Source organism: Oryzias melastigma, linkage group LG4 (assembly GCF_002922805.2).
Source record: "Oryzias melastigma strain HK-1 linkage group LG4, ASM292280v2, whole genome shotgun sequence".
Classification (NCBI taxonomy): Eukaryota; Metazoa; Chordata; class Actinopteri; order Beloniformes; family Adrianichthyidae; genus Oryzias; species Oryzias melastigma.
This window is the reverse complement of record NC_050515.1, coordinates 27705179-27727433: the sequence shown is the minus strand read 5'-3', so window position 1 is coordinate 27727433 and position 22255 is coordinate 27705179. Positions and strand designations below refer to the sequence as shown.

General features: G+C 42.6%; 1 protein-coding gene across 10 annotated transcripts in view; it reads right to left on the bottom strand.

The window, feature by feature from the left end:
- LOC112136792 (lethal(3)malignant brain tumor-like protein 4) overlaps positions 1–22255 on the bottom strand; it is a 66766-nt gene that overhangs the window by 42388 nt on the left and 2123 nt on the right. For all 10 annotated transcript variants that reach the window (XR_002917422.2, XR_004947812.1, XR_004947811.1 and 7 more), the window contains 13 exons: positions 20072–20157; positions 19904–20008; positions 19696–19831; positions 19530–19621; positions 11772–11914; positions 7921–7997; positions 7758–7843; positions 7551–7661; positions 7369–7483; positions 7169–7268; positions 6277–6393; positions 6081–6161; positions 4018–4100 (listed from right to left, as the gene is read on the bottom strand). Coding sequence is in view for 7 of the 10 variants with exons in the window: in XM_036211675.1 (XP_036067568.1) it covers positions 4018–4100; positions 6081–6161; positions 6277–6393; positions 7169–7268; positions 7369–7483; positions 7551–7661; positions 7758–7843; positions 7921–7997; positions 11772–11914; positions 19530–19621; positions 19696–19831; positions 19904–20008; positions 20072–20157 (1332 nt within the window). In the remaining 3 variants the exon portion in view is untranslated. The remainder of the gene's footprint in view (positions 1–4017; positions 4101–6080; positions 6162–6276; positions 6394–7168; positions 7269–7368; positions 7484–7550; positions 7662–7757; positions 7844–7920; positions 7998–11771; positions 11915–19529; positions 19622–19695; positions 19832–19903; positions 20009–20071; positions 20158–22255) is intronic.

Genomic DNA, 22255 nt, shown 5'->3' with positions numbered 1-22255 from the left:
GGGGGGGGGGGCTTGCTCTGTCCAGTTATTTTATATACAGTCTATGGTAGTTACAAACACACCTGTTGGTCAAGATAGTCTCCACATTTAAACTGGTCAAAATGTACACAATACAACTATAACTGCAGCTCACACACTTAGTCATACAAATCGACACAAATAAAGCCTTTCATTCTGTCACACATACTATAAGTGCAAAGGTGAGTTGACACCTGTGCTCTGCTCAGGTGAGTGGTTATGTTTTGCTGATGTGGATGATAATGGAATGTACAAAGGGGGAGAGCGCCCAGCCATCCCCACACCCAGACCCCACCCCCCAGCAGCAGCAGCTGCCCGAACTCCCCCAACAACCACCATGGAGCCACGGAGAGAATCCCGCCATACATTAAACATCAGGGCACGGCCGCAGAGGCCCCCCACACCCGAGAGCAGGAAGGCACAAAAACAAAGAGAGTGCAGGCCCCAGCCCAGCCAGAAGAGCAGCAACCCCCACTGCGCCAGGAGGCCCCGCCCAAGAGAGCCCCCAAACCCCTTGTGGCTACATTATCAACAAATTAACAGTAATTTTGGTTAAAATTTATTTAGATGTTTGTTTTATGAGAAGAAATGAAAAAGTATGCCATTGTAAAAAAAAAAGTTAATAAAACAGTTAATTTAAATGTAACAATAACAGTTAAAGGAATGTCAGGAAAATTGGCCCTCAGACATTTTCACCAAACCAAATTTTGCCCTCTTTTCAAAATATCTGGGCACTACTGCCTTAATCAAAGTTTATAGTTTACCAAAAACCTGCTCAGACTTCCAGTGACTTTTTTCCCATTCACAGAGAAACAAAGTTTGTCCTTGACAGCATAATAATTAAGAAGGTGGCTATGGCTGCTAAGGATAAATGTCAATTCCTCGAGGTTGTAATTCACATCGGGAGTAGTGACCTCCTGTTATGGCATCAGATGTCACCAAAAGCCAATGTTGATTCAAAGAGTAATCTGAAAAAAGAATGTCAGGCTTAGTAAAACAGTGATGACATGTTTAGCCTCATGCTGTCCTTCAACTGCCGGGTGCCTAGGTGTCTGTAATATTACATGGGCTAAACCGACAAATGGAAAAGTCTCAGGGGAAAGTCTGGTCTTCTTGAGCAAGGCTGCATCGATTCTACAGCTCTCTTTTCTGGAAAATATAATCCAATTGACCACCCAAATTCTCGACTAATCAGGGTTGAGAGCAAACACGAAGCAAACACAGAAACTCAGAGCGCTCCTTCAACCACAGTGAGCAACAAGGGGGTTCACCCTGTGGTCACATCTGCATTTTAACTGTCTGGAATCTCAGGTCTTAACCAGTCATGTAGTTTATTAAAATAATCCAACTACACCACTAATGTTCATCATATTTAATGTAAGTGATTTGCAACAACTACAATGAAAAGTCTAAAAGTGTTTTTTTTTTATAGGTTGCGAGTCCTGCTCCTGCTGCACTCTTGGAAAGAGGTCATGCTGTGGTCTAGGTTGGGTTCCAAAAACTCACAAGTTAAATGGATGCATTCTCTGTTGTAATACTGTGGAACATTTGAAGGTTTTTATTTTTGAACAAAAACTGTTATCTTTAGTAAAGTTTGTTCAATGACATTTAATATTTACTCTATTGGTTAATGACTTGAACATGATTCTGACTGTCAGTCGCTTTAAGTATTTAGGAAAATTATAAAAAAAATATAACTGGCATAATGATTTGGAACGCGCTGCAGATTAAAGCAGTCACAGATGATTTGCAAAGCAGCAGAAATATTGTTAATAAAAACCAAAACAAAACAAAAACACACAAATATTAAATATAAATTCTGAGGAATAAAAGTCATGCAGCTCTGGTGGAAGATGCGTAACGTTTAGAGATGACATTGTTTTACTTTTAATCATGCACTATTTTTAATTAGTACTTGTACTACTCATAAATGATCTCTTAAATGTTCTTTTAGTGCCAGCAGCTATTTTTCCTGGAGTCCCACTCTCTTAAAGCCATTAATGCAATAGATAAATAAACAGATACACACGTACATGTGTGTACTCTCCACAACAATGAAAAGAAATCACAATCCAGGTTCAAAACTCTGAATTCAGGGTGTGACATCAGCCCGCAACGACACTTTCAAACCAGCAAAACATCCATTCCAGTCACATACTGTGAGGGACTGTAAGCTAGTGGGGGAGTGTAAACAAAGATTTCATGATATATCAGTGTGGGGTTACTTCACATCAATAGTCCCATCCACAACTCAGAAGTGAATTTCAATTGAACTCCTGCTGCTCTGCAGAAACTATGTCTTAGAAAACAACAGTTTTTTTAATTCTATCTAAAAACTAAAAGAACGCTTTAAAAACAAATCCAAATATAGTTGTGAGGGACTACAAAATGCTTCCCAGAGCAGAAATAAAAAAAAAACAAAATAACAAGTTTTGAAACCCCTGTGTTATCTTAGGTATGTTGGGAGTGGGGTCATCTGGAACCCACAAGATGGTGCACAGAACTTTTTTTTCTCTGAATGATTTTTGATTTTAACTGGTGTCTGTGGCAGACATGACATTTTGTCAACATTTGTTATAGGAGGGATAACATTTCAATGTAAGGGTAGGGTCACCTGGACCCCAAAACTAGCACAAGGTTAATGTTTTGTGATTAGTAGAGAGCCGTTCAGCATCACTTCATAGGTATGTCCTGAATTAAAGCATTCTGATACTAACAGCTGTGTTTGGGTCAGCAGTAACATGTTTTTGGTTTAAGGCGCTTCATGCCAAATAACTGTCAATAAATGACATCATAAAATCAGTGATGTTTCTTCTTTGCTTCCTATTTTAACATTCATTTTGAGTTCTGAAAAGCACTTGAGTTTTTTTAAACATTGCCTTTGACATTTTTTAACCCTTCCGCTCTCCTAGGTTTGTTTACATTAAAAGTGGGGTCATCTGGACCTCACAAGACAGTGCGCTGAACTTTTTTTTTTTAATGATTGTCTTTACTGGTGTCTAATGACAGACATGAAGTCTTGTCCACCTTTGTCATGGAAGGGTTAACACCTCAATGTAAGGGTGGGGTCATCTGGACCCCATAGAGAGAATGAGGGTTAAGATGTTTTGGTTTCTGGAATTTTGTTTTCTAAAACCGCATTTTTTTATTATATGTTTTGCTTTTTTAATTGTTGTTGAGACCTTTATAATGTTTTGGGTTGATGGATTTGTTTATGTGATTTAACCTTCAGGGCCACCATAGTTAATCTTCAGCTGTTCACACGTCAACTGTAAACAGCTGATTCTCACATGGAGAAAAGCAGCTCTCACCAATAGAGCGCATTACTAATGCACAGCGCTGCAATGTAAAGCTGTTTTTTTCCGCTGCATTGTCCGCTGATAAACATTGGTTACGCAAACTCTTCACAACTGCAGCGCCACAGATCAGTGCTTCAGAATCAGCTGAAATGATGTTAATTGCGTTAACGGCTGAGGAGTTTTGGAAGACTAAAGAATGTTAAGACTGGAGCTAAAAACTCCGGCGTTGAAAGACTTCAACAGACTTTTATCATTCGCTCCAACTACCACCAGCACCATGCACGTGTGTACTGGGTGCGGCACGACCAAACTGAAAAACTCAGATCTGCATTCTACTAAACTGATAATAATTTTTATTTGTGTTACATTAAACCTGCACACACAGGAATGAGACTTTCAGTTGTGGATACAGTAGCATTGTGTTTTTATATTTTCCATAGAATGGCTGGGCGCACAGCAGCGACCAGAGATTTTTTATAGGTGCACCATTGAAAAATCAAGTCACACGTTTGACTGAATTGGTCGCACTGTAGAACACTGCAGAGGAAGAACTCACATTTCATGTTTTGGAGACAATGCAGTGAAGCCAGACAGAGGAATGTGCATGAGAGGCTGAAGGAGTACACAAGAACACACATGAACCAAATTCTGTTTGCTCTTTTTATCGTTTATTATTCCCTGTAGGTCAACTAAGACATACCTGGAGCAACAGTTGTAAGCGGGACGTCTTCTTCTCCCTCTTCTCCCTCTTTTAAACAAAGACATTTGGTTGGCTGGGAGAGCCTGAGCGGGTCGGGCAAGAACAGAACCATCATCAGTGAGAGGAAGACCACAGTGCTTCAGGAATGCTGCAGATTAGACTTTGCTGACTGTGGTTCTACTAAAACCTTGAGAGTTATCCAATGCACTCTTGCATATGGTGCACGTATCTGTGTGTATGTGTCTTTGTATGTTAATGTGTGATTAATAAGGTGATTGGAACAGCCAGCGCGTCAAAAACAAGTCAGGTATACCCATGAAGTCCATGTTTGACACGGAGGGTTCCATAAATGTACGTCAATATGTGACAATTTGGGAATGAGAATAGATGTGATAGATTGACTGGTGAGTCACTCCACTTTTCATTCTGAGAATCAGACAGCTGCAGGCAGAAAGACGACTCCCAAGCTTTTGATATAAGTTTCTAGAAGTGAAAGAACCAATAATGCCTCGTTTCCACTGAGTGGTCCAGACCGGACTGGATCGGGCCAGACTTGAATTTTTAGCATTTTCATTACAAAATGAACCCGGTAAGCAGGTCCGACTGCTACCATTTTTACACCTGGGTTGGTCGTAGGTCCATTAGAAAATGGAATGGACCCGTGAGGGCAGAGCTTCTGTCATCACATGATGTAACCCATTGATTGGTGGAGATTTACAACAACAGGAAGCATCCGACCAGCGCTTTTCCCACTCAAGATCCAAACCAAAGGTTCTGTCCTCTTTTCGGCTGGATTTTTCTTCGCCTCGGTGTTGAACCTTTCCTGCTTTGTTCCCTGATCATGGTCGAGGGACGCAAGGGAGATTTTCTCCACGCCGAAGAGCTGCTCTTCCTCCGGGGTTCTCCTCTGTGTTCAGAGCTTCAGAGCCTCCGGAGCGTGAAGCCAAAAAATCAGTCTCAGTTCTTAGAGGAAATTTTAATTATTACTTTTCCTTGCTTTGACAATTGACAACAACCATCGGCACGCTAACGCGATTCATCCTTTTTCATTTTCTTGACCGCTTTGTCCCTTTCGGGGTCGCGGGGGTGCCGAAGCCTAACCCGGCTGCTGATGGGCGAAGGCGGGGTTCACCCTGGACAGGTTACCAGTCTGTCGCAGGGCCTCAATCACACACCCATTCACTCTCACAGTCACACCTAGGGCCAATTTAGAGTCACCAATTAACCTATGAAGCATGTTTTTGGACGGTGGGAGGAAGCCGGAGTCCCCGGTGAAAACCCACGCATGCACGGGGAGAACATGCAAACTCCACACAGAAAGGTCCCAGCCGGGAGTCGAACCGGGGCCTTCTCGCTGTGAGGCAAGAGTGCTAACCACTGCACCACCATGCAGCCCTAACGCGGTCCACCTTTTTGTCTTTCTCTCCTCGCAGCACACGCTGCTTACCTCATGCATGAGCGCACGCACTCTTTCCCCAGCCCTCTCCTGCATCGTGTCGAGCTAAAATGCAGTTTGAAGCACACATCCATTTCTCACCCGCGATCTTCTTGCAAAGAATAATAAATTCTTTATTCGCGGTGTTGAGGACCAGAGACACGCAGAACCCACGAATACGGAGACACGCACGCACACACCAGTTCCCATCTCTGTCTCCCCCAACCCCGCGGCTGAAGAATGTCGGTTACCGATTCAAACTCATCAAAACACTTCTGATCTGCTTTTATTGAAGAACATTGGAGTGTTGATCGACATGAAGAGTTTTTCTTTTCTTTTTAATTCAGAACAATAGACGCTTCTTCAGTGCAGCTCCAGATTATAATGATCCTCCGCGGTAATCTTTTTCATTTTCCCTCAGTTTCTGAGTCAGCTGATGCAGATTCTCTTTCACTGTTTTGAGGCGGAGCTCTGTCAACAATCTACACGTATGGGCTTTCATGGTCCAACGCTCAATGGAAACGCTCACTTGAAATGCCAGGACCATTCCAAACCGGCCAAGAGAGGACCGGTCTGGTCCAGACCAATCAGCGGAAACGAGGCATAAGATAGCTCATTTTGGCCTCACCTTTCCACCATTCTGCGTCTCTTGCCCAGAGGAAGCAGCAGCATGTCATTCCTGGGCTCCGCCTTCACCCAAACTCCTTTGCTACAAGGGCAAAAAAATAAAATCAGTCAACAGGGAAACAAGGGTGCTGACCTTTAAGTACAACATGGATGCATGTTATGTCTCTGATGTGTCTCTGCTGTAAACCTGAATTCACCTGTTGGTCTGGTTGGCATGGTGATGGATGGGGACATGGGAGACCTCTCCTCCCAGCCGGTCAGGTAGCACCACCTCCTTTCGCATGTTGATGTCAGAGTACGGACACCCAAAGGCACTGCGTGACGTGCAGATATTGTTTACAACTCAGCAGAAAACAAATATGGGTTAGCAAGTGAACAGGTAAGACGGCAAGGCATGACACAGTGACACAGACTGTTAAATCCCATAATATTTGAAGCATTGACTGTACATAGCAGGAGTGTTCACACTTTTTTCAAAGAGGTGAGGTGGAACTGTGTGATGGCCAACCAGTCAGCCTGCATTACTGAACTATTTTATTAGGATTAAATGCAAATGAAGAGTTTCATGAACATTGTTATTGCAGTGGTATTTTTATTTCTTCTCATAGAACATAAACAAATCTGAATACATTTTAACCACAATCACTGAATTCCACAGCCTGATTAACATTAAATCAGGGTTCATTTAAATATGACATTTTACTCACCATTAAATGTTCCCTCTGAACTTCTAAGTTTAAACCGTTTGAAATGGACTAATATGATGGGTGATACTGACGTCATGATATCATCAGAACAGCTAGGTCTTTCTCAAAGACTGGCATTTGGATGCACAAAATATCACACAAGTGAGTCACTTAAAGTCTTGTCACGTGGTTTCATGACACAGAATGTCTTCTTGCACAAGTATATGTCGAGCCAAACAAGCTTAACATTTTCATAGCACATGTTTGCATCTGGAATGAGTATTGTAACACGTGAGTGATACATGTGCTGCAAACAGGCCCTGCACAACAACGCAGGTGCTAATGCTGTTGGTGCAGAGACAAAGGTCAAAGTGCACCAGGATAGGTGCAGCATTGCAGGTACCTGTGGTGTCCAGTATATTTGGGTCCCTTTATGTGTCCGACTCCCCTGCAGCCAGCAGTGGGGCACACATCCTGGGAGGGGGACAACAGGGGGCAGGAACCTGTCTCACATATACAGATAGTGTTTAAATACAATTTGTTCTTTCACTTGCTATCTCACTTCATTCATCCAATTCTCGCTCAACCCTAAACCCGTCATACCTGGGGGGGGCTCCAGCGGATGTCCTGTACGCTGACACCAGCCAACGGGATGCAGGTCGGAAAGATCACTGTCACACCACACATCAAACTGCGGCGACCAGCCATCATAATGAATCTGTAGAAGCCCTGCTGGTTACATCCTGACGATGTCACATTTGCACTGACGTAGAGGCAGACAGTACCTTAACCTTGTAGTCTTCAATATCTGTTATTGTTGCAACACGGATCAACATAGGGTTTCTACAGTCGACTGCCTCCAGCTTTTGGTTTACCTGGAACTCATGTGAAGCCTTCTAATTGGAGTTATAGAAAAGAAAGTGATCTCAACATTAAGACAATTCTAAATCTGCTTTAAACCAATCATAGCCCGGCCCTCATGCCCCCCTCACTTCTGTAAAAGCTGAACTGGGAGCAGCTGTGGAACCAGTTTCCTGGAGATAATCCTCCCACACGAAGTGTTCTGGGTTAGGATGACCTGTAGAGTACAAGGTTAAAATGTCCTGTATCATTTGCCTTCGACATGTTATTTCAGGAACGTTCAAGAGCACGCACCTTGAGGAGACATCAGAGGTCGGCCCTGTTCTTCACACCAGCCCACAGGTTGGATGTATGGACTGCTACTGTTGCACCTAACCACCCAACACAACCACCACATCACATCGGTCACAAGCAGCAGGTCTGTGAGATCAGCTGAAGCCCCGCCCACTGCAGCCAACACCTTCAAGCAAAGTTGGACAAACTCCAGCCCGTGGGCTGATTTTAAACACGCTGTGGACCAGCGTCTGCTTAAGAAACCAAACCTCCATAACACAGTGATGGATCATCTCAGGTCTATCTCCAAACTCCAATCCTAGAGTTAACTGTCTCCACACAACTGCACCACTGCACAACTACCTGTCAGAGCTTCTCTCTCCCTACACTCCTCCCTGGTGCCTCTGGTCAGCTGACCAGCTTCTCCTGGAGGTACCATTAACTGTAAAAATTACTGGACTTATCGAGCCATGCGGTCCCCCAATGGAAATGCATTACCTCCACTCCTCGTGAAAGTAGGCCAACGCTTTCACCGTCACTTCCTGAAATGGCTATTGCCATATTGCAAACGTCTACAACACATCTTCAGCGATTGGTCTGAGTCGCTGTGAGTCATAGCTGAGTCATGAATCTATAGGAAGTACAGTCACCAATCTGGAGTGAGTTTATTTACCACGAGACCGCGGGATGTAAACAGCTTCTACTTTAATAACACCGAAGAATTGTACAAGTCATTGTTGAAGCCTTTGAGGGAGAACCATTCCAATATTTGATTCTGTCAGCGGTCCTTTGGGATTTACTTACATTTATTCCTTTTTGTCGAGATAAAAGGAGCATTTGGGTGACGCCGCTGCAGAGCGCCCCCCCCCTCGTGTGCCACAGCAGCAGCTTGTCACTTCACATGCGCTGCTACCTTACAGTCTGATCAGATGCACGTGAGAAGCGCGTTAAGCTGTATTTAAAATAAATAACCATCCTAACAAGTGAACAGTTGGATCTTTTTTCTGTTTGAAAATACGACCAGGTCCTTTCAAGTTTGTCTCGCGCTCCTCAGACGGCTGCGTCTAATTCAGGCTGCAAGCTGGAAAAGTGAAGAAGATGAAACTTTGGTTGGTGATTTTATGGAGGAGCTGTACCATTCCGTATGATACGCAACTTATTATTTATAAGCTACAATCAGAACAGTGAAAAAAAGAAAAATGAACGTTAAACAAGCAGAAAAGTCCAAAGCACACAACCTCAGAGTGAAATCTATTTCTACAGAGTAAATCCTCATCTAAAAATGTCGACAGCATGCGCCTCTTGTTGTTTTAAACTGCTGCATCGGTACATTCCATTGAGGAAAACAACAGTAGGACAATGATTGGTACATTGTTGAATTGTAAAGTAGGTGTTAAAAGGTCTTCACGGACCCATTGATGAAGTCTGCTCCCATTGGCTACCCGTCATCTGTCAATCAAACCCCCCAGACGTTCGACGTCAGACCCACAAACGCTTATTGAGCCATCTGATTGGTCAATTTATAACTCTAATAACTTGTGATAATGGAAAAAAATCTTTAAAAAAAATTAGGATTAGAAAAAAGAAGTTAATCAGAAAGCAGCAGAGGAAGAATGATTATTCTGACATATAAAATGACTGAGAAATAACTGTCTGTTTCCCAATGGAAGTCAATGGGACTTTGGCCTTTTTGCAACCCAGTGGTACTTCCTATTTGATACACGGAAGGAAGGGGGTTTGCTCAGTCCAGTTCTTTCTTATACAGTCAATGGGAGGTACGGAGGTCTAAGAGGAAGTGTAGAGGAGATCCAGCAGCTTTCATCTGTGCACCGAAGATCTCTAGGGGCCCCCTCCGGCCAGGGGCCGGAGGGGGCCTGGTTTGGGGACCACAGGATTTCCTCTCTGCTCTTTGCAGATGATGTCGTTCTGTTGGCTCCATTGAGCCAGGACCTCCAGCATGTATTGGAGCAGTTTGCAGCCGAGTGTGAAGCGGCCGGGATGAGGGTCAGCACCACTAAGTCTGAGGCCATGGTTCTCGACCGGAGAAAGGTAGTTTGCCCTCTCTCGGTGGGTGGAGTGCGCCTGCCTCAGGTGGAGGAGTTTAAATATCTTGGGGTCTTGTTCACGAGTGATGGAAGATCGGAGCGTGAGATCGACAGGCGGATTGGAGCTGCGTCCGCTATTATGCGGTCGCTGTACCGGTCCGTTGTGGTGAAAAGAGAGCTGAGCCAGAAAGCAAAGCTCTCGATTTACCGGTCGATCTTCGTTCCAGTACTCACCTATGGTCATGAGCTTTGGGTCGTGACCGAAAGAACGAGATCCCGACTACAAGCGGCTGAAATGAGTTTTCTCCGGAGGGTGGCTGGACGCTCCCTTAGAGATAGGGTGAGAAGCTCGGTCACCCGGAGAGAGCTCGGAGTAGAGCCGCTTCTCCTCCGCATCGAGAGAAGCCAGTTGAGGTGGCTCGGGCATCTGGTCCGGATGCCTCCTGGACGCCTCCCTGGTGAGGTGTTCCGGGCATGTCCCACTGGGCGGAGGCCCCGGGGAAGACCCAGGACACGCTGGAGAGACTATGTTTCTCGGCTGGCCTGGGAACGCCTTGGGGTCCCCCCAGAGGAGCTGGAGGAAGTGGCCGGGGAGAGGGAAGTCTGGGCATCTTTGCTTAGACTGCTGCCCCCGCGACCCGGTCCCGGATGAAGCGGAGGAAGATGGATGGATGGATGGATGGATGGATTGGTTTGACATGTGGAGACACCACCATACCACCACTGGATCTCGAACATGGAGAGAATTCGCCTGGAAGAATCTTATAAGATATTTCATAACGCCTAAACTGAAGACCACCAGTTAAAAACAAATCAGAGCTGTTGGCGTGGATGTGGAGAAATAAATGTTGACCATTCACATGTATTCCGGAAGTGTCTGAATGTAACAGGTTTTTGGAGGATGGTGGGTGATATAACATGCAAAGTGCTTGGATGTACAATTCCTTTGGTACCAGAACTATTTTATCTGTACATGTTCTCAGGAAACTCAATCCACCAAAGTGACAAATACTTGTGAAATTATGAAAATTATGTCACTAGCCGCCAAAAAAAACATTAACCAGGAATTGGGGCACCACGACGATCCCGTCAAAGGACTAATGGATATCAACAATCAACAACATCTACTCAACGGAAACAATATCACACAGATTGAAACTGCAAGAGGCACAATTACACAGAAAGTGGAAAAAATGGACAGTGTACAACAGAGATCTGTGAAGCACATAGAATTTACCTTTATTTTGATTTTGGTTTGTGTTTTGTGTTTATGTAACAAAAAATAATTAAAAAAAAGTATAAAAAAATGTTTTGGGCTTTTTTGTTATGATTTGATAGAAAATGTAATAAACTAGAGGAAGAACTGTGAAAAGAGGACATTTATAGAGTGGATTTTTAGTTTGCTAACGAGAAGAACAGAAACAGCTTATTTGTGACAGAAAATAAAAACACTTAATGGTCCATATCAAAATGCAAATAGAAGAGAGCAAAGACTGATTAGAAATTAATAAAGGAGTTCCTTAGAAAAACAAAGTTTTTTATTGGAATTGGAAATATGTTTTGACTAATGTTATAATTTGTCCAGTAAAAAATATGCTTAACCCTGGAATCAACTTGGCTGATGAGTCAAAAATTAAATTTGAGCTGCTGGGGTTGGAACTTGTTTGAGTTTGAAAATCTTTTTTTTTTTCAATCTAAACTGTCATGTTTGTAAATGTGTAATTTTACTCTTTTTTAATTGTAATATTAATAACTGATCAACAGATGAAAAACAGCATAGATTTATTATGGCATGTTAACAGAAATTGACATTATTGCGTCTCTTACCAGTAGTCATACGTGTCGTCCCAGTTGTCAAAATGGACCAAGAAGCGATCATCAATGACATCTGCAACAGATGCAACGCAGACGAGGCCCGGATTCTTCTTATCGACCGCCTCCAACTTCATACTCACCTGAAAACCACAGCTCTGGAACACATCGGGCAAGGGGTCAACAAGAGAGAAAGAGAGACAGAACACAGAAAAAAATGAAAGGACTTTACTGTTAGTACCAGTAAAAAACAAATTTTTCATATTTAAAAGACTAATATGACTCTTCCTCAGGGAGGAAGAAAGGCACCTGCATCCCAGTGCTCTCCTCTAGCTTACAAGCCCAAGTTAGTATTCAGAGTTTTCTGTCTTACAGACGAACCCCAAAATATACAGACAGGTTAAGAGAATGACGTAACAGGTAATCAAAGATAAGCAGAAAGGTAAAAGGAGCAGCGAGCACACGAATGAAAGACAGGGAAACAAGCTGAAGAACAAATGGGTAAAAGAAAGAAGAAAAGACAGTAGAACAGAGAAGTGAAAAAATAAGTCAATCAGAGTAGCAATCAGACAGGGGGAACAGATGAGTGCACAGAAGGTCAAATCTGCACGACGTCCCGGGTGGATCCTAAATGTATCAGAGAAGGGAGCAACCAGACAGGTGATACTGGGAAGACCCCGCAGAAAAAAGAGCAACAAGCAAACAGTTTCCTGATGGAAGTGTAAAGAAAGAGAGCAACAAATTAGAGGAACTGGTTTTCATTCATTCATTCATCTTCTTGGCCGCTTTGTCCCTTTCGGGGTCGTGGGGGTTCTGGAGCCAACACCTGGACAGGTCTGTCGCAGGACCTCAATCACACCTAGGGACAATTTAAAGCAGGGGTGCCCAAACTTTTTACTCTAAGGGCCAAAATCTAAATGGGATCCCGGTCCGCGGGCTGAATACAATATTTTTCTTGTCATGAAATAAAAGAGAAAATAAAGAACATGATTTAAAGTATTTATTTTGAGTCTGTATTCATTAAGGTAACACATATCAGTAATAATAAAAAGTAAGTTGTATTTGATATTATATCATCATTTTACAATGTTTTCTGATTTCATAATAGTATTGGACCAATTCAAATAAAAGAAAACACAAAAATGGAATGTGAGTTTTAGAATTTTTTGAGAGAAAAACAGTGCAAAAGTACATCAACAACAGATTTTGTTTGTTAAAAGTTTAAATTTGTCCAGTATCAAACTGTTTAGAACAAACATTTGAATGTTTCTCTCTTAATGTGCAAAAAACAGTGCATTAAACTTAAAATATCTACAGATGTTTTTGGTCACACAGGGAAGTTGTGTCCTCTTTGGCTCCTCAAAGGTTTTGGTGATGCTGCCGGTCACAAGTCCTAAACTTCCAGGGAGAGTTTTTGGTGCAGATTCTGCAGCATCAGAGGGAAAAGATTTCACCTGCTGATGGTTTTCCTGTATTTAGTGATGGTTGAACACCTGGGATGAACCTCAGTGGATGAGGGTCATGGAATTACGGTAAATTCAAAGAGCGCTTGTCTAAATGTGTTGCGGACAACACACTTGGTTGCAAAACACACACAGCTTCCACAGCCACACTTGACGGGCCAAAAGATAACCTTCGGAGGGAAATTTGACCTGCGGGTCCCACTTTGGGCATCCATGATTTAGAGTAACCAATGAACCTATGAAGCATGTTTTTGGACGGTGGGAGAAAGCCAGAGTCCCCGGTGAAAACCCACACATGCACGGGGAGAACATGCAAACTCCACACAGAAAGGTCCATCAATGGTGGTTCTGTTTCTGGTCCCCCAGCCGGGATTTGAACCGGGGCCTTCTTGCTGTGAGGCATGAGGGTAACCACTGCCCCACAGTGGAGCGCGAGAACTGGTTTGAACATGGATTTTTGAGTAAAGCTGAAAGGTGCGTGTGTCTCCATGATATTGATTGACATGAAAGTGACGAAGATTCTTGACACAGAGATTGCCACACACATTCACTGTCTGGAGCGGTCGTCAATGACATTAACAACTCAATCCACCAACTAACTGCTAAACACCCCTCGACGGAGACATGCATCGTACATGCAGGCACCAACAACTTAAAACTGCAACAATCAGAAACTCTTGAAATGGACTTCATCAACCTGATTCATAACATTAATCTGTTGAACATAAACTGTATAATATCTGGACCACTTCCTTCACCCCGTTATGGAGACATCATGTTTTCTCGCATCCGTCAGCTTCACATTTGGTTAAAATCATATTGTCACTCCATGAGCATCCCATACATTGATAACTTCACAGCATTCTACAATAGACCATATCTTTTTAAAACAGACGGTTCACATCCAAACAATAATGGTTCCCGTCTTCTCAGCCTCAACATTGATTTCACACTCCGCTCTTTAAAAAACATTCCCAGCTGACGGTCGAACCAGGACATCCACACACCTGATAAATCACTCTCTGCCACTCAACATCATATTCCAGTCCAGATCTCCAATAGAAATTATCCTTGTTTTCATCCATTTCCACGTGCCTCGCATGTCAGATGTCTCCGTCCAATTCAGACTACAGTCACTAAACCCATGTCACATATGATTTTAAACACAACAATGAAAATGGCTGTTTTTAATGTCAGATCACTTTTAAACAAGTCTTTTATCATTAATGATCTGATTTTAGACCATGATTTAACTTGTTTGTTTTTAACTGAAACCTGGCTTGGCACTGATGCTCCAGCTATTCTCACTGAGGCTTCTCCACCTAATTTTAACTTTTTATTTTCTATCAGGGGAGGTAAGAAAGGTGGTGGCACAGCATCGATAGCTCACGAAACAACAACATCTGAAAATATTGTATTCAAGAAATATTCTTCGTTTGAGCATCATGCTTTCCTCTTTGGTGCCCCACCTGTTTTAGCTGTCACAGTGTATAGACCACCAAACCCTCCTTCCTGTTTTATTGAAGAATTTTCTGAATTTTTATCATCTGTTCATATTAGGTTTAATAGGATTTTAATAACTGGAGATTTTAATTTACATGTTTATAAAAATGATGATGTCTATGCTTGTGAGTTTTTAAATCTTCTTAGCAGCATGGATTTTAAACAACATGTCACACAGGCCACTCACAACAGAGGACACACCCTCGATCTCGTCATCACCTACGGTCTGTCTGCCGGGGTGTCCTCTGTTGTTGATTTAGGCATATCAGATCACTGCTGTGTGTTTTTTAATGTCACCAGTGAAATCCAGCAGGAAGCCTCAGTGAGAACTGTGAGGAAACGGTATATAAATCCTGAAGTGGCTGCAAATTTTATTAATAATTTTAACCAAACTCCTGCTCAAACTTCATCTGCATCCTGTGATTTTATGGTTGATGATTTTAATAACAGACTTCAGTCTTCCTTAGATGCAGTGGCTCCAGTCAAAACAAAAACATTAAGAACCACTGTTAAAACACCATGGAAGACTGACGACATAAGGTGTCTGAAACAGAAATGCAGAAGAGCAGAGAGGAGATACAGGAAGACAAAACTAATGATTCATCTAGAAATTTTAAAGGAACAACTCAAAATTTACAATAACTCAGTTAAAAAGGCCAGAACTCTTTATTTTTCAAACATTATAACAGAAAATAAAAATAATCCAAAAGTTCTTTTCAAAACAATAGATATTTTAATAAATAAAGATTTTAATAAGTCCTCCATGCCATCATCTAATGCTGCATGTGAGGACTTCGCAGACCACTTCATGGGTAAAATCAATGCCATTAGATCTAGTCTTTCACCTGTGCAATACTCTTGTTCTAACAGATCACCAGCATTGGTTTTACCTGAGGAAACACTGGGGAGTTTTGTCCTGGTTGATGTGGAAATGCTTGGTCGAGTTTTATCCCAAGTAAACACCAAAACCTGCCTTTTAGATCCCATTCCCACTTCACTTTTTAAAACATTTTATGGATTCTTTGAGTCAGAGCTTTTAAATATAGTGAACTGCTCTCTTCAGACGGGTGTCTTCCCCTCTGCCTGTAAGACGGCGGTGGTGAGGCCCCTTCTGAAGAAGAGCAGTTTAGATCCTAATACTCTGGATAACTACAGACCTGTATCCAACTTACCATTTTTAAGTAAAATTATAGAAAAAAGTGTCGCTACTCAACTTCATGAGTTTTTAAATCACAAAAATATTTTAGAAAAATATCAGTCTGGTTTTAGAATGAACCACAGTACAGAGACGGCTCTTTTAAAGATCGTTAATGATCTTAGAATTAATTTAGACTCACAGAAACTTTCTGTTCTGGTGCTGCTGGATCTTAGTGCCGCCTTTGATACGGTAGATCACCAGATTTTATTAAATAGACTTAGGAGTCTAGTGGGCCTCTCTGGAAATGTTCTTAAGTGGTTTTATTCTTACCTTACAGATCGACACTTTTATGTAAGTATGGATACATGCTCCTCAAGAATCCATGAAATAAGTTGTGGGGTTCCCCAAGGGTCAATTTTAGGTCCCATTCTTTTTAACTTGTACATGTTGCCTCTTGGGGATGTCATCAGGAGACACGGCGTTGACTTTCACAGCTATGCTGATGATACTCAACTTTACATCGCCGTGTCTCCTGATGACCTTGAACCTGTAAATACTCTTTTAAATTGTATTTTAGACATCAAGTCATGGATGGCAGAGAACTTCCTTCAGCTCAACCAGGACAAAACAGAAGTTTTAATCATCGGTCCTGAAGACAAGAGAGAGAGAATTTTAACTCGTCTTCAGAATTTTAATCCTTCTCACTGTGTGAGAAACCTGGGCGTTCTTTTAGACTCTGAGCTGAATTTTATTCCTCATATTAAAAATGTCGTTAAGACAGGATTTTATCATCTTAAAAATATCGCCAGAGTCCGCCCATTCCTCTCTCTTGCCAGCACAGAGGTGCTGATGCATGCTTTTATTTTTAGTCGTTTAGATTACTGTAATGCCCTGCTCTCTGGTTTACCTCAAAAATCTCTTACAAATTTACAATTATTACAGAACTCGGCGGCACAAGTTCTGACGAGGACCAGGGGGCGGGAACACATTACACCAGTTTTAAAATCGCTGCATTGGCTCCCTGTGCGTTTCAGGATTGATTTTAAGATTCTTTTAATGGTTTATAAATGTTTTTATGGTCTTGGGCCTTCTTATTTAAGTGATCTTCTTTTAAAGTATGAACCCTCGCGGACCCTGAGGTCCTCCGGCACCGGCCTGCTAGTGGTTCCTAAGGTGAGGACCAAAACACATGGTGAAGCTTCGTTCTACCATTACGGTCCTCGCCTCTGGAACAGCCTGCCGGAGAGTCTCAGGGCCGCAGAGACCGTAGAGGTTTTTAAGAAGAGGCTCAAGACTCACCTTTTTAATGCTGCTTTTAGTTAATCTTATCTGCTCATTTATTAAAGTAGTTTTTAATCATTTGTTTATTTTATTTATTCATTCATTTATCTCTCTTCTTTATGGATTTTATTTAACATTTTATGCATTTAATTTCAATTTCAATGTTATTTATTTTACATACATTTTATGTATTTAATTTTATTATCTTACTGTCCTTTTACCCCCAGTGTTTCCTGTGGGATCTATCATATCAGGGCTTGTCTGCTTGGTCTGGGGTCGTTGCCGTGGTTCTCGCCCTTGCTGGGGCGGCTGGAGTCCTGCACTGCAGCCTCACAGCTGTGGAGTGGACTCCGTGGCTGTCCCGGTCTGGGTTGGCGCCGTGGCGATGTTCGTTTGTCTGAGCTGGCTCCTGGTATGATAGAATCCTCCATACCATCTCCTCACAGCAGAGCCAAGCCTCAAGTTTGTTTTACAAGTTTTTTTTTTTTTTTCTCTCCCCTAAGTTTTCATTGTGTGTGGGGTCATGGGTGTATGTGTTTTGGGGAGGGTGTGTGTGTGTTTGTGAAGGGTGGGTTGGGCTTTTACTGTGTATGTTTTGTTTTTAATTGTAAAGCGCTTTGAGTTGCACTAAGTATGAAAGGCGCTTTTATAAATAAAGTTTGATTTGATTTGATGATGCTTCACAGAGACCAGAAACGTTCACAGCCAGTGCTGATCAGATTAATGTTCTCATCATTTCAATAAATCCTGAAATGTTCATATGGTGGTGTCTGCATTCCTTGACTGAATTTCACCAGAAAATGAGCCCATTAGCATCACCATTCAGTGTGAGATAGAATAAGTGCCGTCTCCAATAGAGTCCCGTCTCTAAAACACTCCAGGCTGAATGCCTAATCTGTGGAATGAACACCGGGTCGACTATTGAAAGATATAAGAAAGAGGTTTAAAAGGTGGGTTAGCAGATGGGTTAGCAGACGGGTTAGCAGTGGAGTTAGCAGACGGGTTAGCAGATGGGTTAGCAGACGGGTTAGCAGTGGAGTTAGCAGATGGGTTAGCAGACGGGTTAGCAGATGGGTTAGCAGTGGAGTTAGCAGACGGGTTAGCAGTGGGGTTAGCAGACGGGTTAGCAGTGGGGTTAGCAGTAGGGTTAGCAGTGGGGTTAGAAGTGGGGTTAGAAGTGGGGTTAGCAGTGGGGTTAGTAGGCAGGTTAGAAGTGGGGTTAGCAGTAGGGTTAGCAGTGGGGTTAGAAGTGGGGTTAGAAGTGGGGTTAGCAGTGGGGTTAGCAGTGGGGTTAGCAGACGGGTTAGCAGTGGGGTTAGCAGTGGGGTTAGCAGTGGGGTTAGCAGTGGGGTTAGCAGTGGGGTTAGCAGTGGGGTTAGCAGTGGGGTTAGCAGTGGGGTTAGCAGTGGGGTTAGCAGTGGGGTTAGCAGTGGGGTTAGCAGTGGGGTTAGCAGTGGGGTTAGCAGTGGGGTTAGCAGTGGGGTTAGCAGTGGGGTTAGCAGTGGGGTTAGCAGTGGGGTTAGCAGTGGGGTTAGCAGTGGGGTTAGCAGTGGGGTTAGCAGTGGGGTTAGCAGTGGGGTTAGCAGTGGGGTTAGCAGTGGGGTTAGCAGTGGGGTTAGCAGTGGGGTTAGCAGTGGGGTTAGCAGTGGGGTTAGCAGTGGGGTTAGCAGTGGGGTTAGCAGTGGGGTTAGCAGTGGGGTTAGCAGTGGGGTTAGCAGTGGGGTTAGCAGTGGGGTTAGCAGTGGGGTTAGCAGTGGGGTTAGCAGTGGGGTTAGCAGTGGGGTTAGCAGTGGGGTTAGCAGTGGGGTTAGCAGTGGGGTTAGCAGTGGGGTTAGCAGTGGGGTTAGCAGTGGGGTTAGCAGTGGGGTTAGCAGTGGGGTTAGCAGTGGGGTTAGCAGTGGGGTTAGCAGTGGGGTTAGAAGTGGGGTTAGCAGTGGGGTTAGCAGTGGGGTTAGCAGACGGGTTAGCAGTGGGATTAGCAGTAGGGTTAGCAGTAGGGTTAGTAGACGGGTTAGCAGTAGGGTTAGCGGTAGGGTTAGCAGTAGGGTTAGCAGTGGGGTTAGCAGTAGGGTTAGCAGTAGGGTTAGCAGTAGGGTTAGCAGTGGGGTTAGAAGTGGGGTTAGAAGTGGGGTTAGAAGTGGGGTTAAGAGATGGATCAAGAGACAGGTGTATATGTAAAAGGAAAGACGGGTAAGCAGAAATGTGAATGTACAAGTGAAAAGATGGGAAACAGATTCACATACAGATGGGTGAAAAACATGTGAACAGAATGAGAGAACAGATGCAGTTGGGTTACTGAATGTGTGAAAACAAACGTACAGAATGGTAAAGTGGCCGGTGGTAGATCGATAAACAAGTCAACAAACTGGTGAACAAACAGCTTCTCACCTTATTTCTACAGGTGAACACAGAGGCCGGAGCAGCATGGGAGCCTGAAGACTGCAGGTAGTTTGCCCATTCAAATTCTGTCTCACTGATGCCTGTAGAAATACAGGTAAAGCAGACACCTTTACCTGAGATTAGCTTTAAAAAAAGTGTGAAAACTTTTGCTCACCGTTTGGAGGGTGTAGTTGGCGATTTTGCTCTTTGCACCAGCCTGCTGGTTTGATGTCTGGTGAGTCTGCATTCATCCAAAAGTCATAGCAATCTGAATAACCATCAATATGGAGGCGCAGTCGACAGCCAATCACCTGCAGGGATTATACACACTGACTCACTCAGCTGTTGTCTCACTAGAGAGTTTTTGCCAGAAGCTGACTGACCTCTGCTACTGTCAGCACACAGAACATGGATGGATGGAGAGGATCAATCCCTTCAAGCTTCATTCCAACTTTGAAACCACATCTTTTACTGGGAAAGGACTGAGCCTGAGAGACACACGTCCTGTTAGGTGAGAACTGGCTTTTTCTTCCAGTATCTGCAACAGTTACCTGTGTAAAGGCAGTCAATGGGGCCGCCTCCGCCTTCTGCTCATTCAGGTACTGCTGCCAGGACCAGCACTTCCTCTTCACACTCCCTGGAGCACATGCATAACCACATACTAATCACATACATAACCACTAGGGATGCAACAATATTCAATATAAAACTGAACCATTCGATACGCGTTCCACGGTTCAGTACGCCATTTTTCACGGTGCGCATTTTTTTATTCAGTACCAGTGTGAGCTGCCTTTAGCGTGTCTGTGTATTCATGTCTTCGTTCAGAGCCTGTCTGTTTCAGGTCTGCTCCTACTCACCCCTACCCTGTTTGCCCTTCCCCCTGGAGGCAGAACCCAAATGCTAAAAACAACAGCATTTTAGCTAGCTTCCAAACAACTGCGACAGTCAGAGCACATTGTGGTCGTTTGGGTGGCCGCTTTCAGTGGGGAGTCTGTTCAAACGCGCGCAGAGCAGAATTTCGGACTGCTCGCATTTTCGTGGACTTTACATTTCATGGCTGATTGAATACACTGACGAAGCCGGCGTATCAAAACATCCCAGATATATTTCAAAAGACTTACAGTGTTACCTCGGATAAACACAAGAAAATATCTGACACCATCAGAGTGTTTATTGCTAAAGCTCTGCAGTCTTTTTTCAGAGGTTGATAATGAGGGTTTTTGTCATTTAATGAAAATAGTTGACTCACAATATAGTGTACCAGCATCTCCATATTTCACAGAAAAAAATATATATATACATGTGCTGAACAAGTGCGCAAATTGAAGACGACTTAGTAAAATTGCACAACTTTCCACAGACAGCTGGACTTCCCAGAAAACAGAGATCTATCTCTCTGTAAATGTGCATTATATGACGGCCCTCACACTGGAAAATTAACAGTACAGTACTGGGGGTTGTCAAGATTTAAGAGCACAGCTTAGATTGTTGGAGTTTATTATATTCATTTTTAAAAGCATTGAGGACTGAGGCACTTTTACATTTGATAAATCTGTATATAAGTTGTGATGTTTACAAGTTTAAAAGATTTCTATTTAAGTGTGATTCTGCAATAGCTGCCAAAAGCTGTGCACTTACAAAAATTTCTGATTTCTTTGATATGTTGTTTCCGTTTGCAAAAGGAGTCATAATCTGTGGAATAGTAGGATTTCAGTTTTTTTTGTCGTTGTTTAATATGTACCGAACAGTGACCCTCGTAATGAGGCACATATCGAACTGTGAGCAAACTGTATCATTGCGTCCCTAATAATCATATACTAATCACATACTAATCACATACATAATCACATACTAATCACACACTAATCACATACTAATCATATACTAATCACATACTAATCACACACTAATCACATACTAAATCATATACTAACCACATACATAATCATATACTACCCACACACTAATCACATACTAATCACATATTAACCACACACTAATCATATACTAACCACACACTAATCAGATACATAACCACATACTAATCACATACTAATCACATACTAATCACATACTAACCACACACTAACCACATACATAATCACATACTAATCACATACATATAACACACTAATCACACACTAATCACATACATAATCACATACTAATCACACACTCATCACATACTAATCACACACTCATCACATACTAACCACACACTAATCACACACTAATCACATACTAATCACACACTAATCACATACTAACCACACACTAATCACATACTAACCACACACTAATCACATACTAATCACACACTAATCACATACTAATCACATACTAATCACACACTAATCACACACTAATCACATACTAATCACATACTAACCACACACTAATCACATACTAATCATATACTAATCACATACATAATCATATACTAATCACATACTAATCACATACTAATCACACACTAATCACATACTAACCACACACTAATCACATACTAACCACACACTAATCACATACTAACCACACACTAATCACATACTAATCACACACTAATCACATACTAACCACACACTAATCACATACTAATCATATACTAATCACATACATAATCATATACTAATCACATACTAATCATATACTTATCACATACATAACCATATACTAATCACACACTAATCATATACTTATCACATACATAACCATATACTAATCACATACTA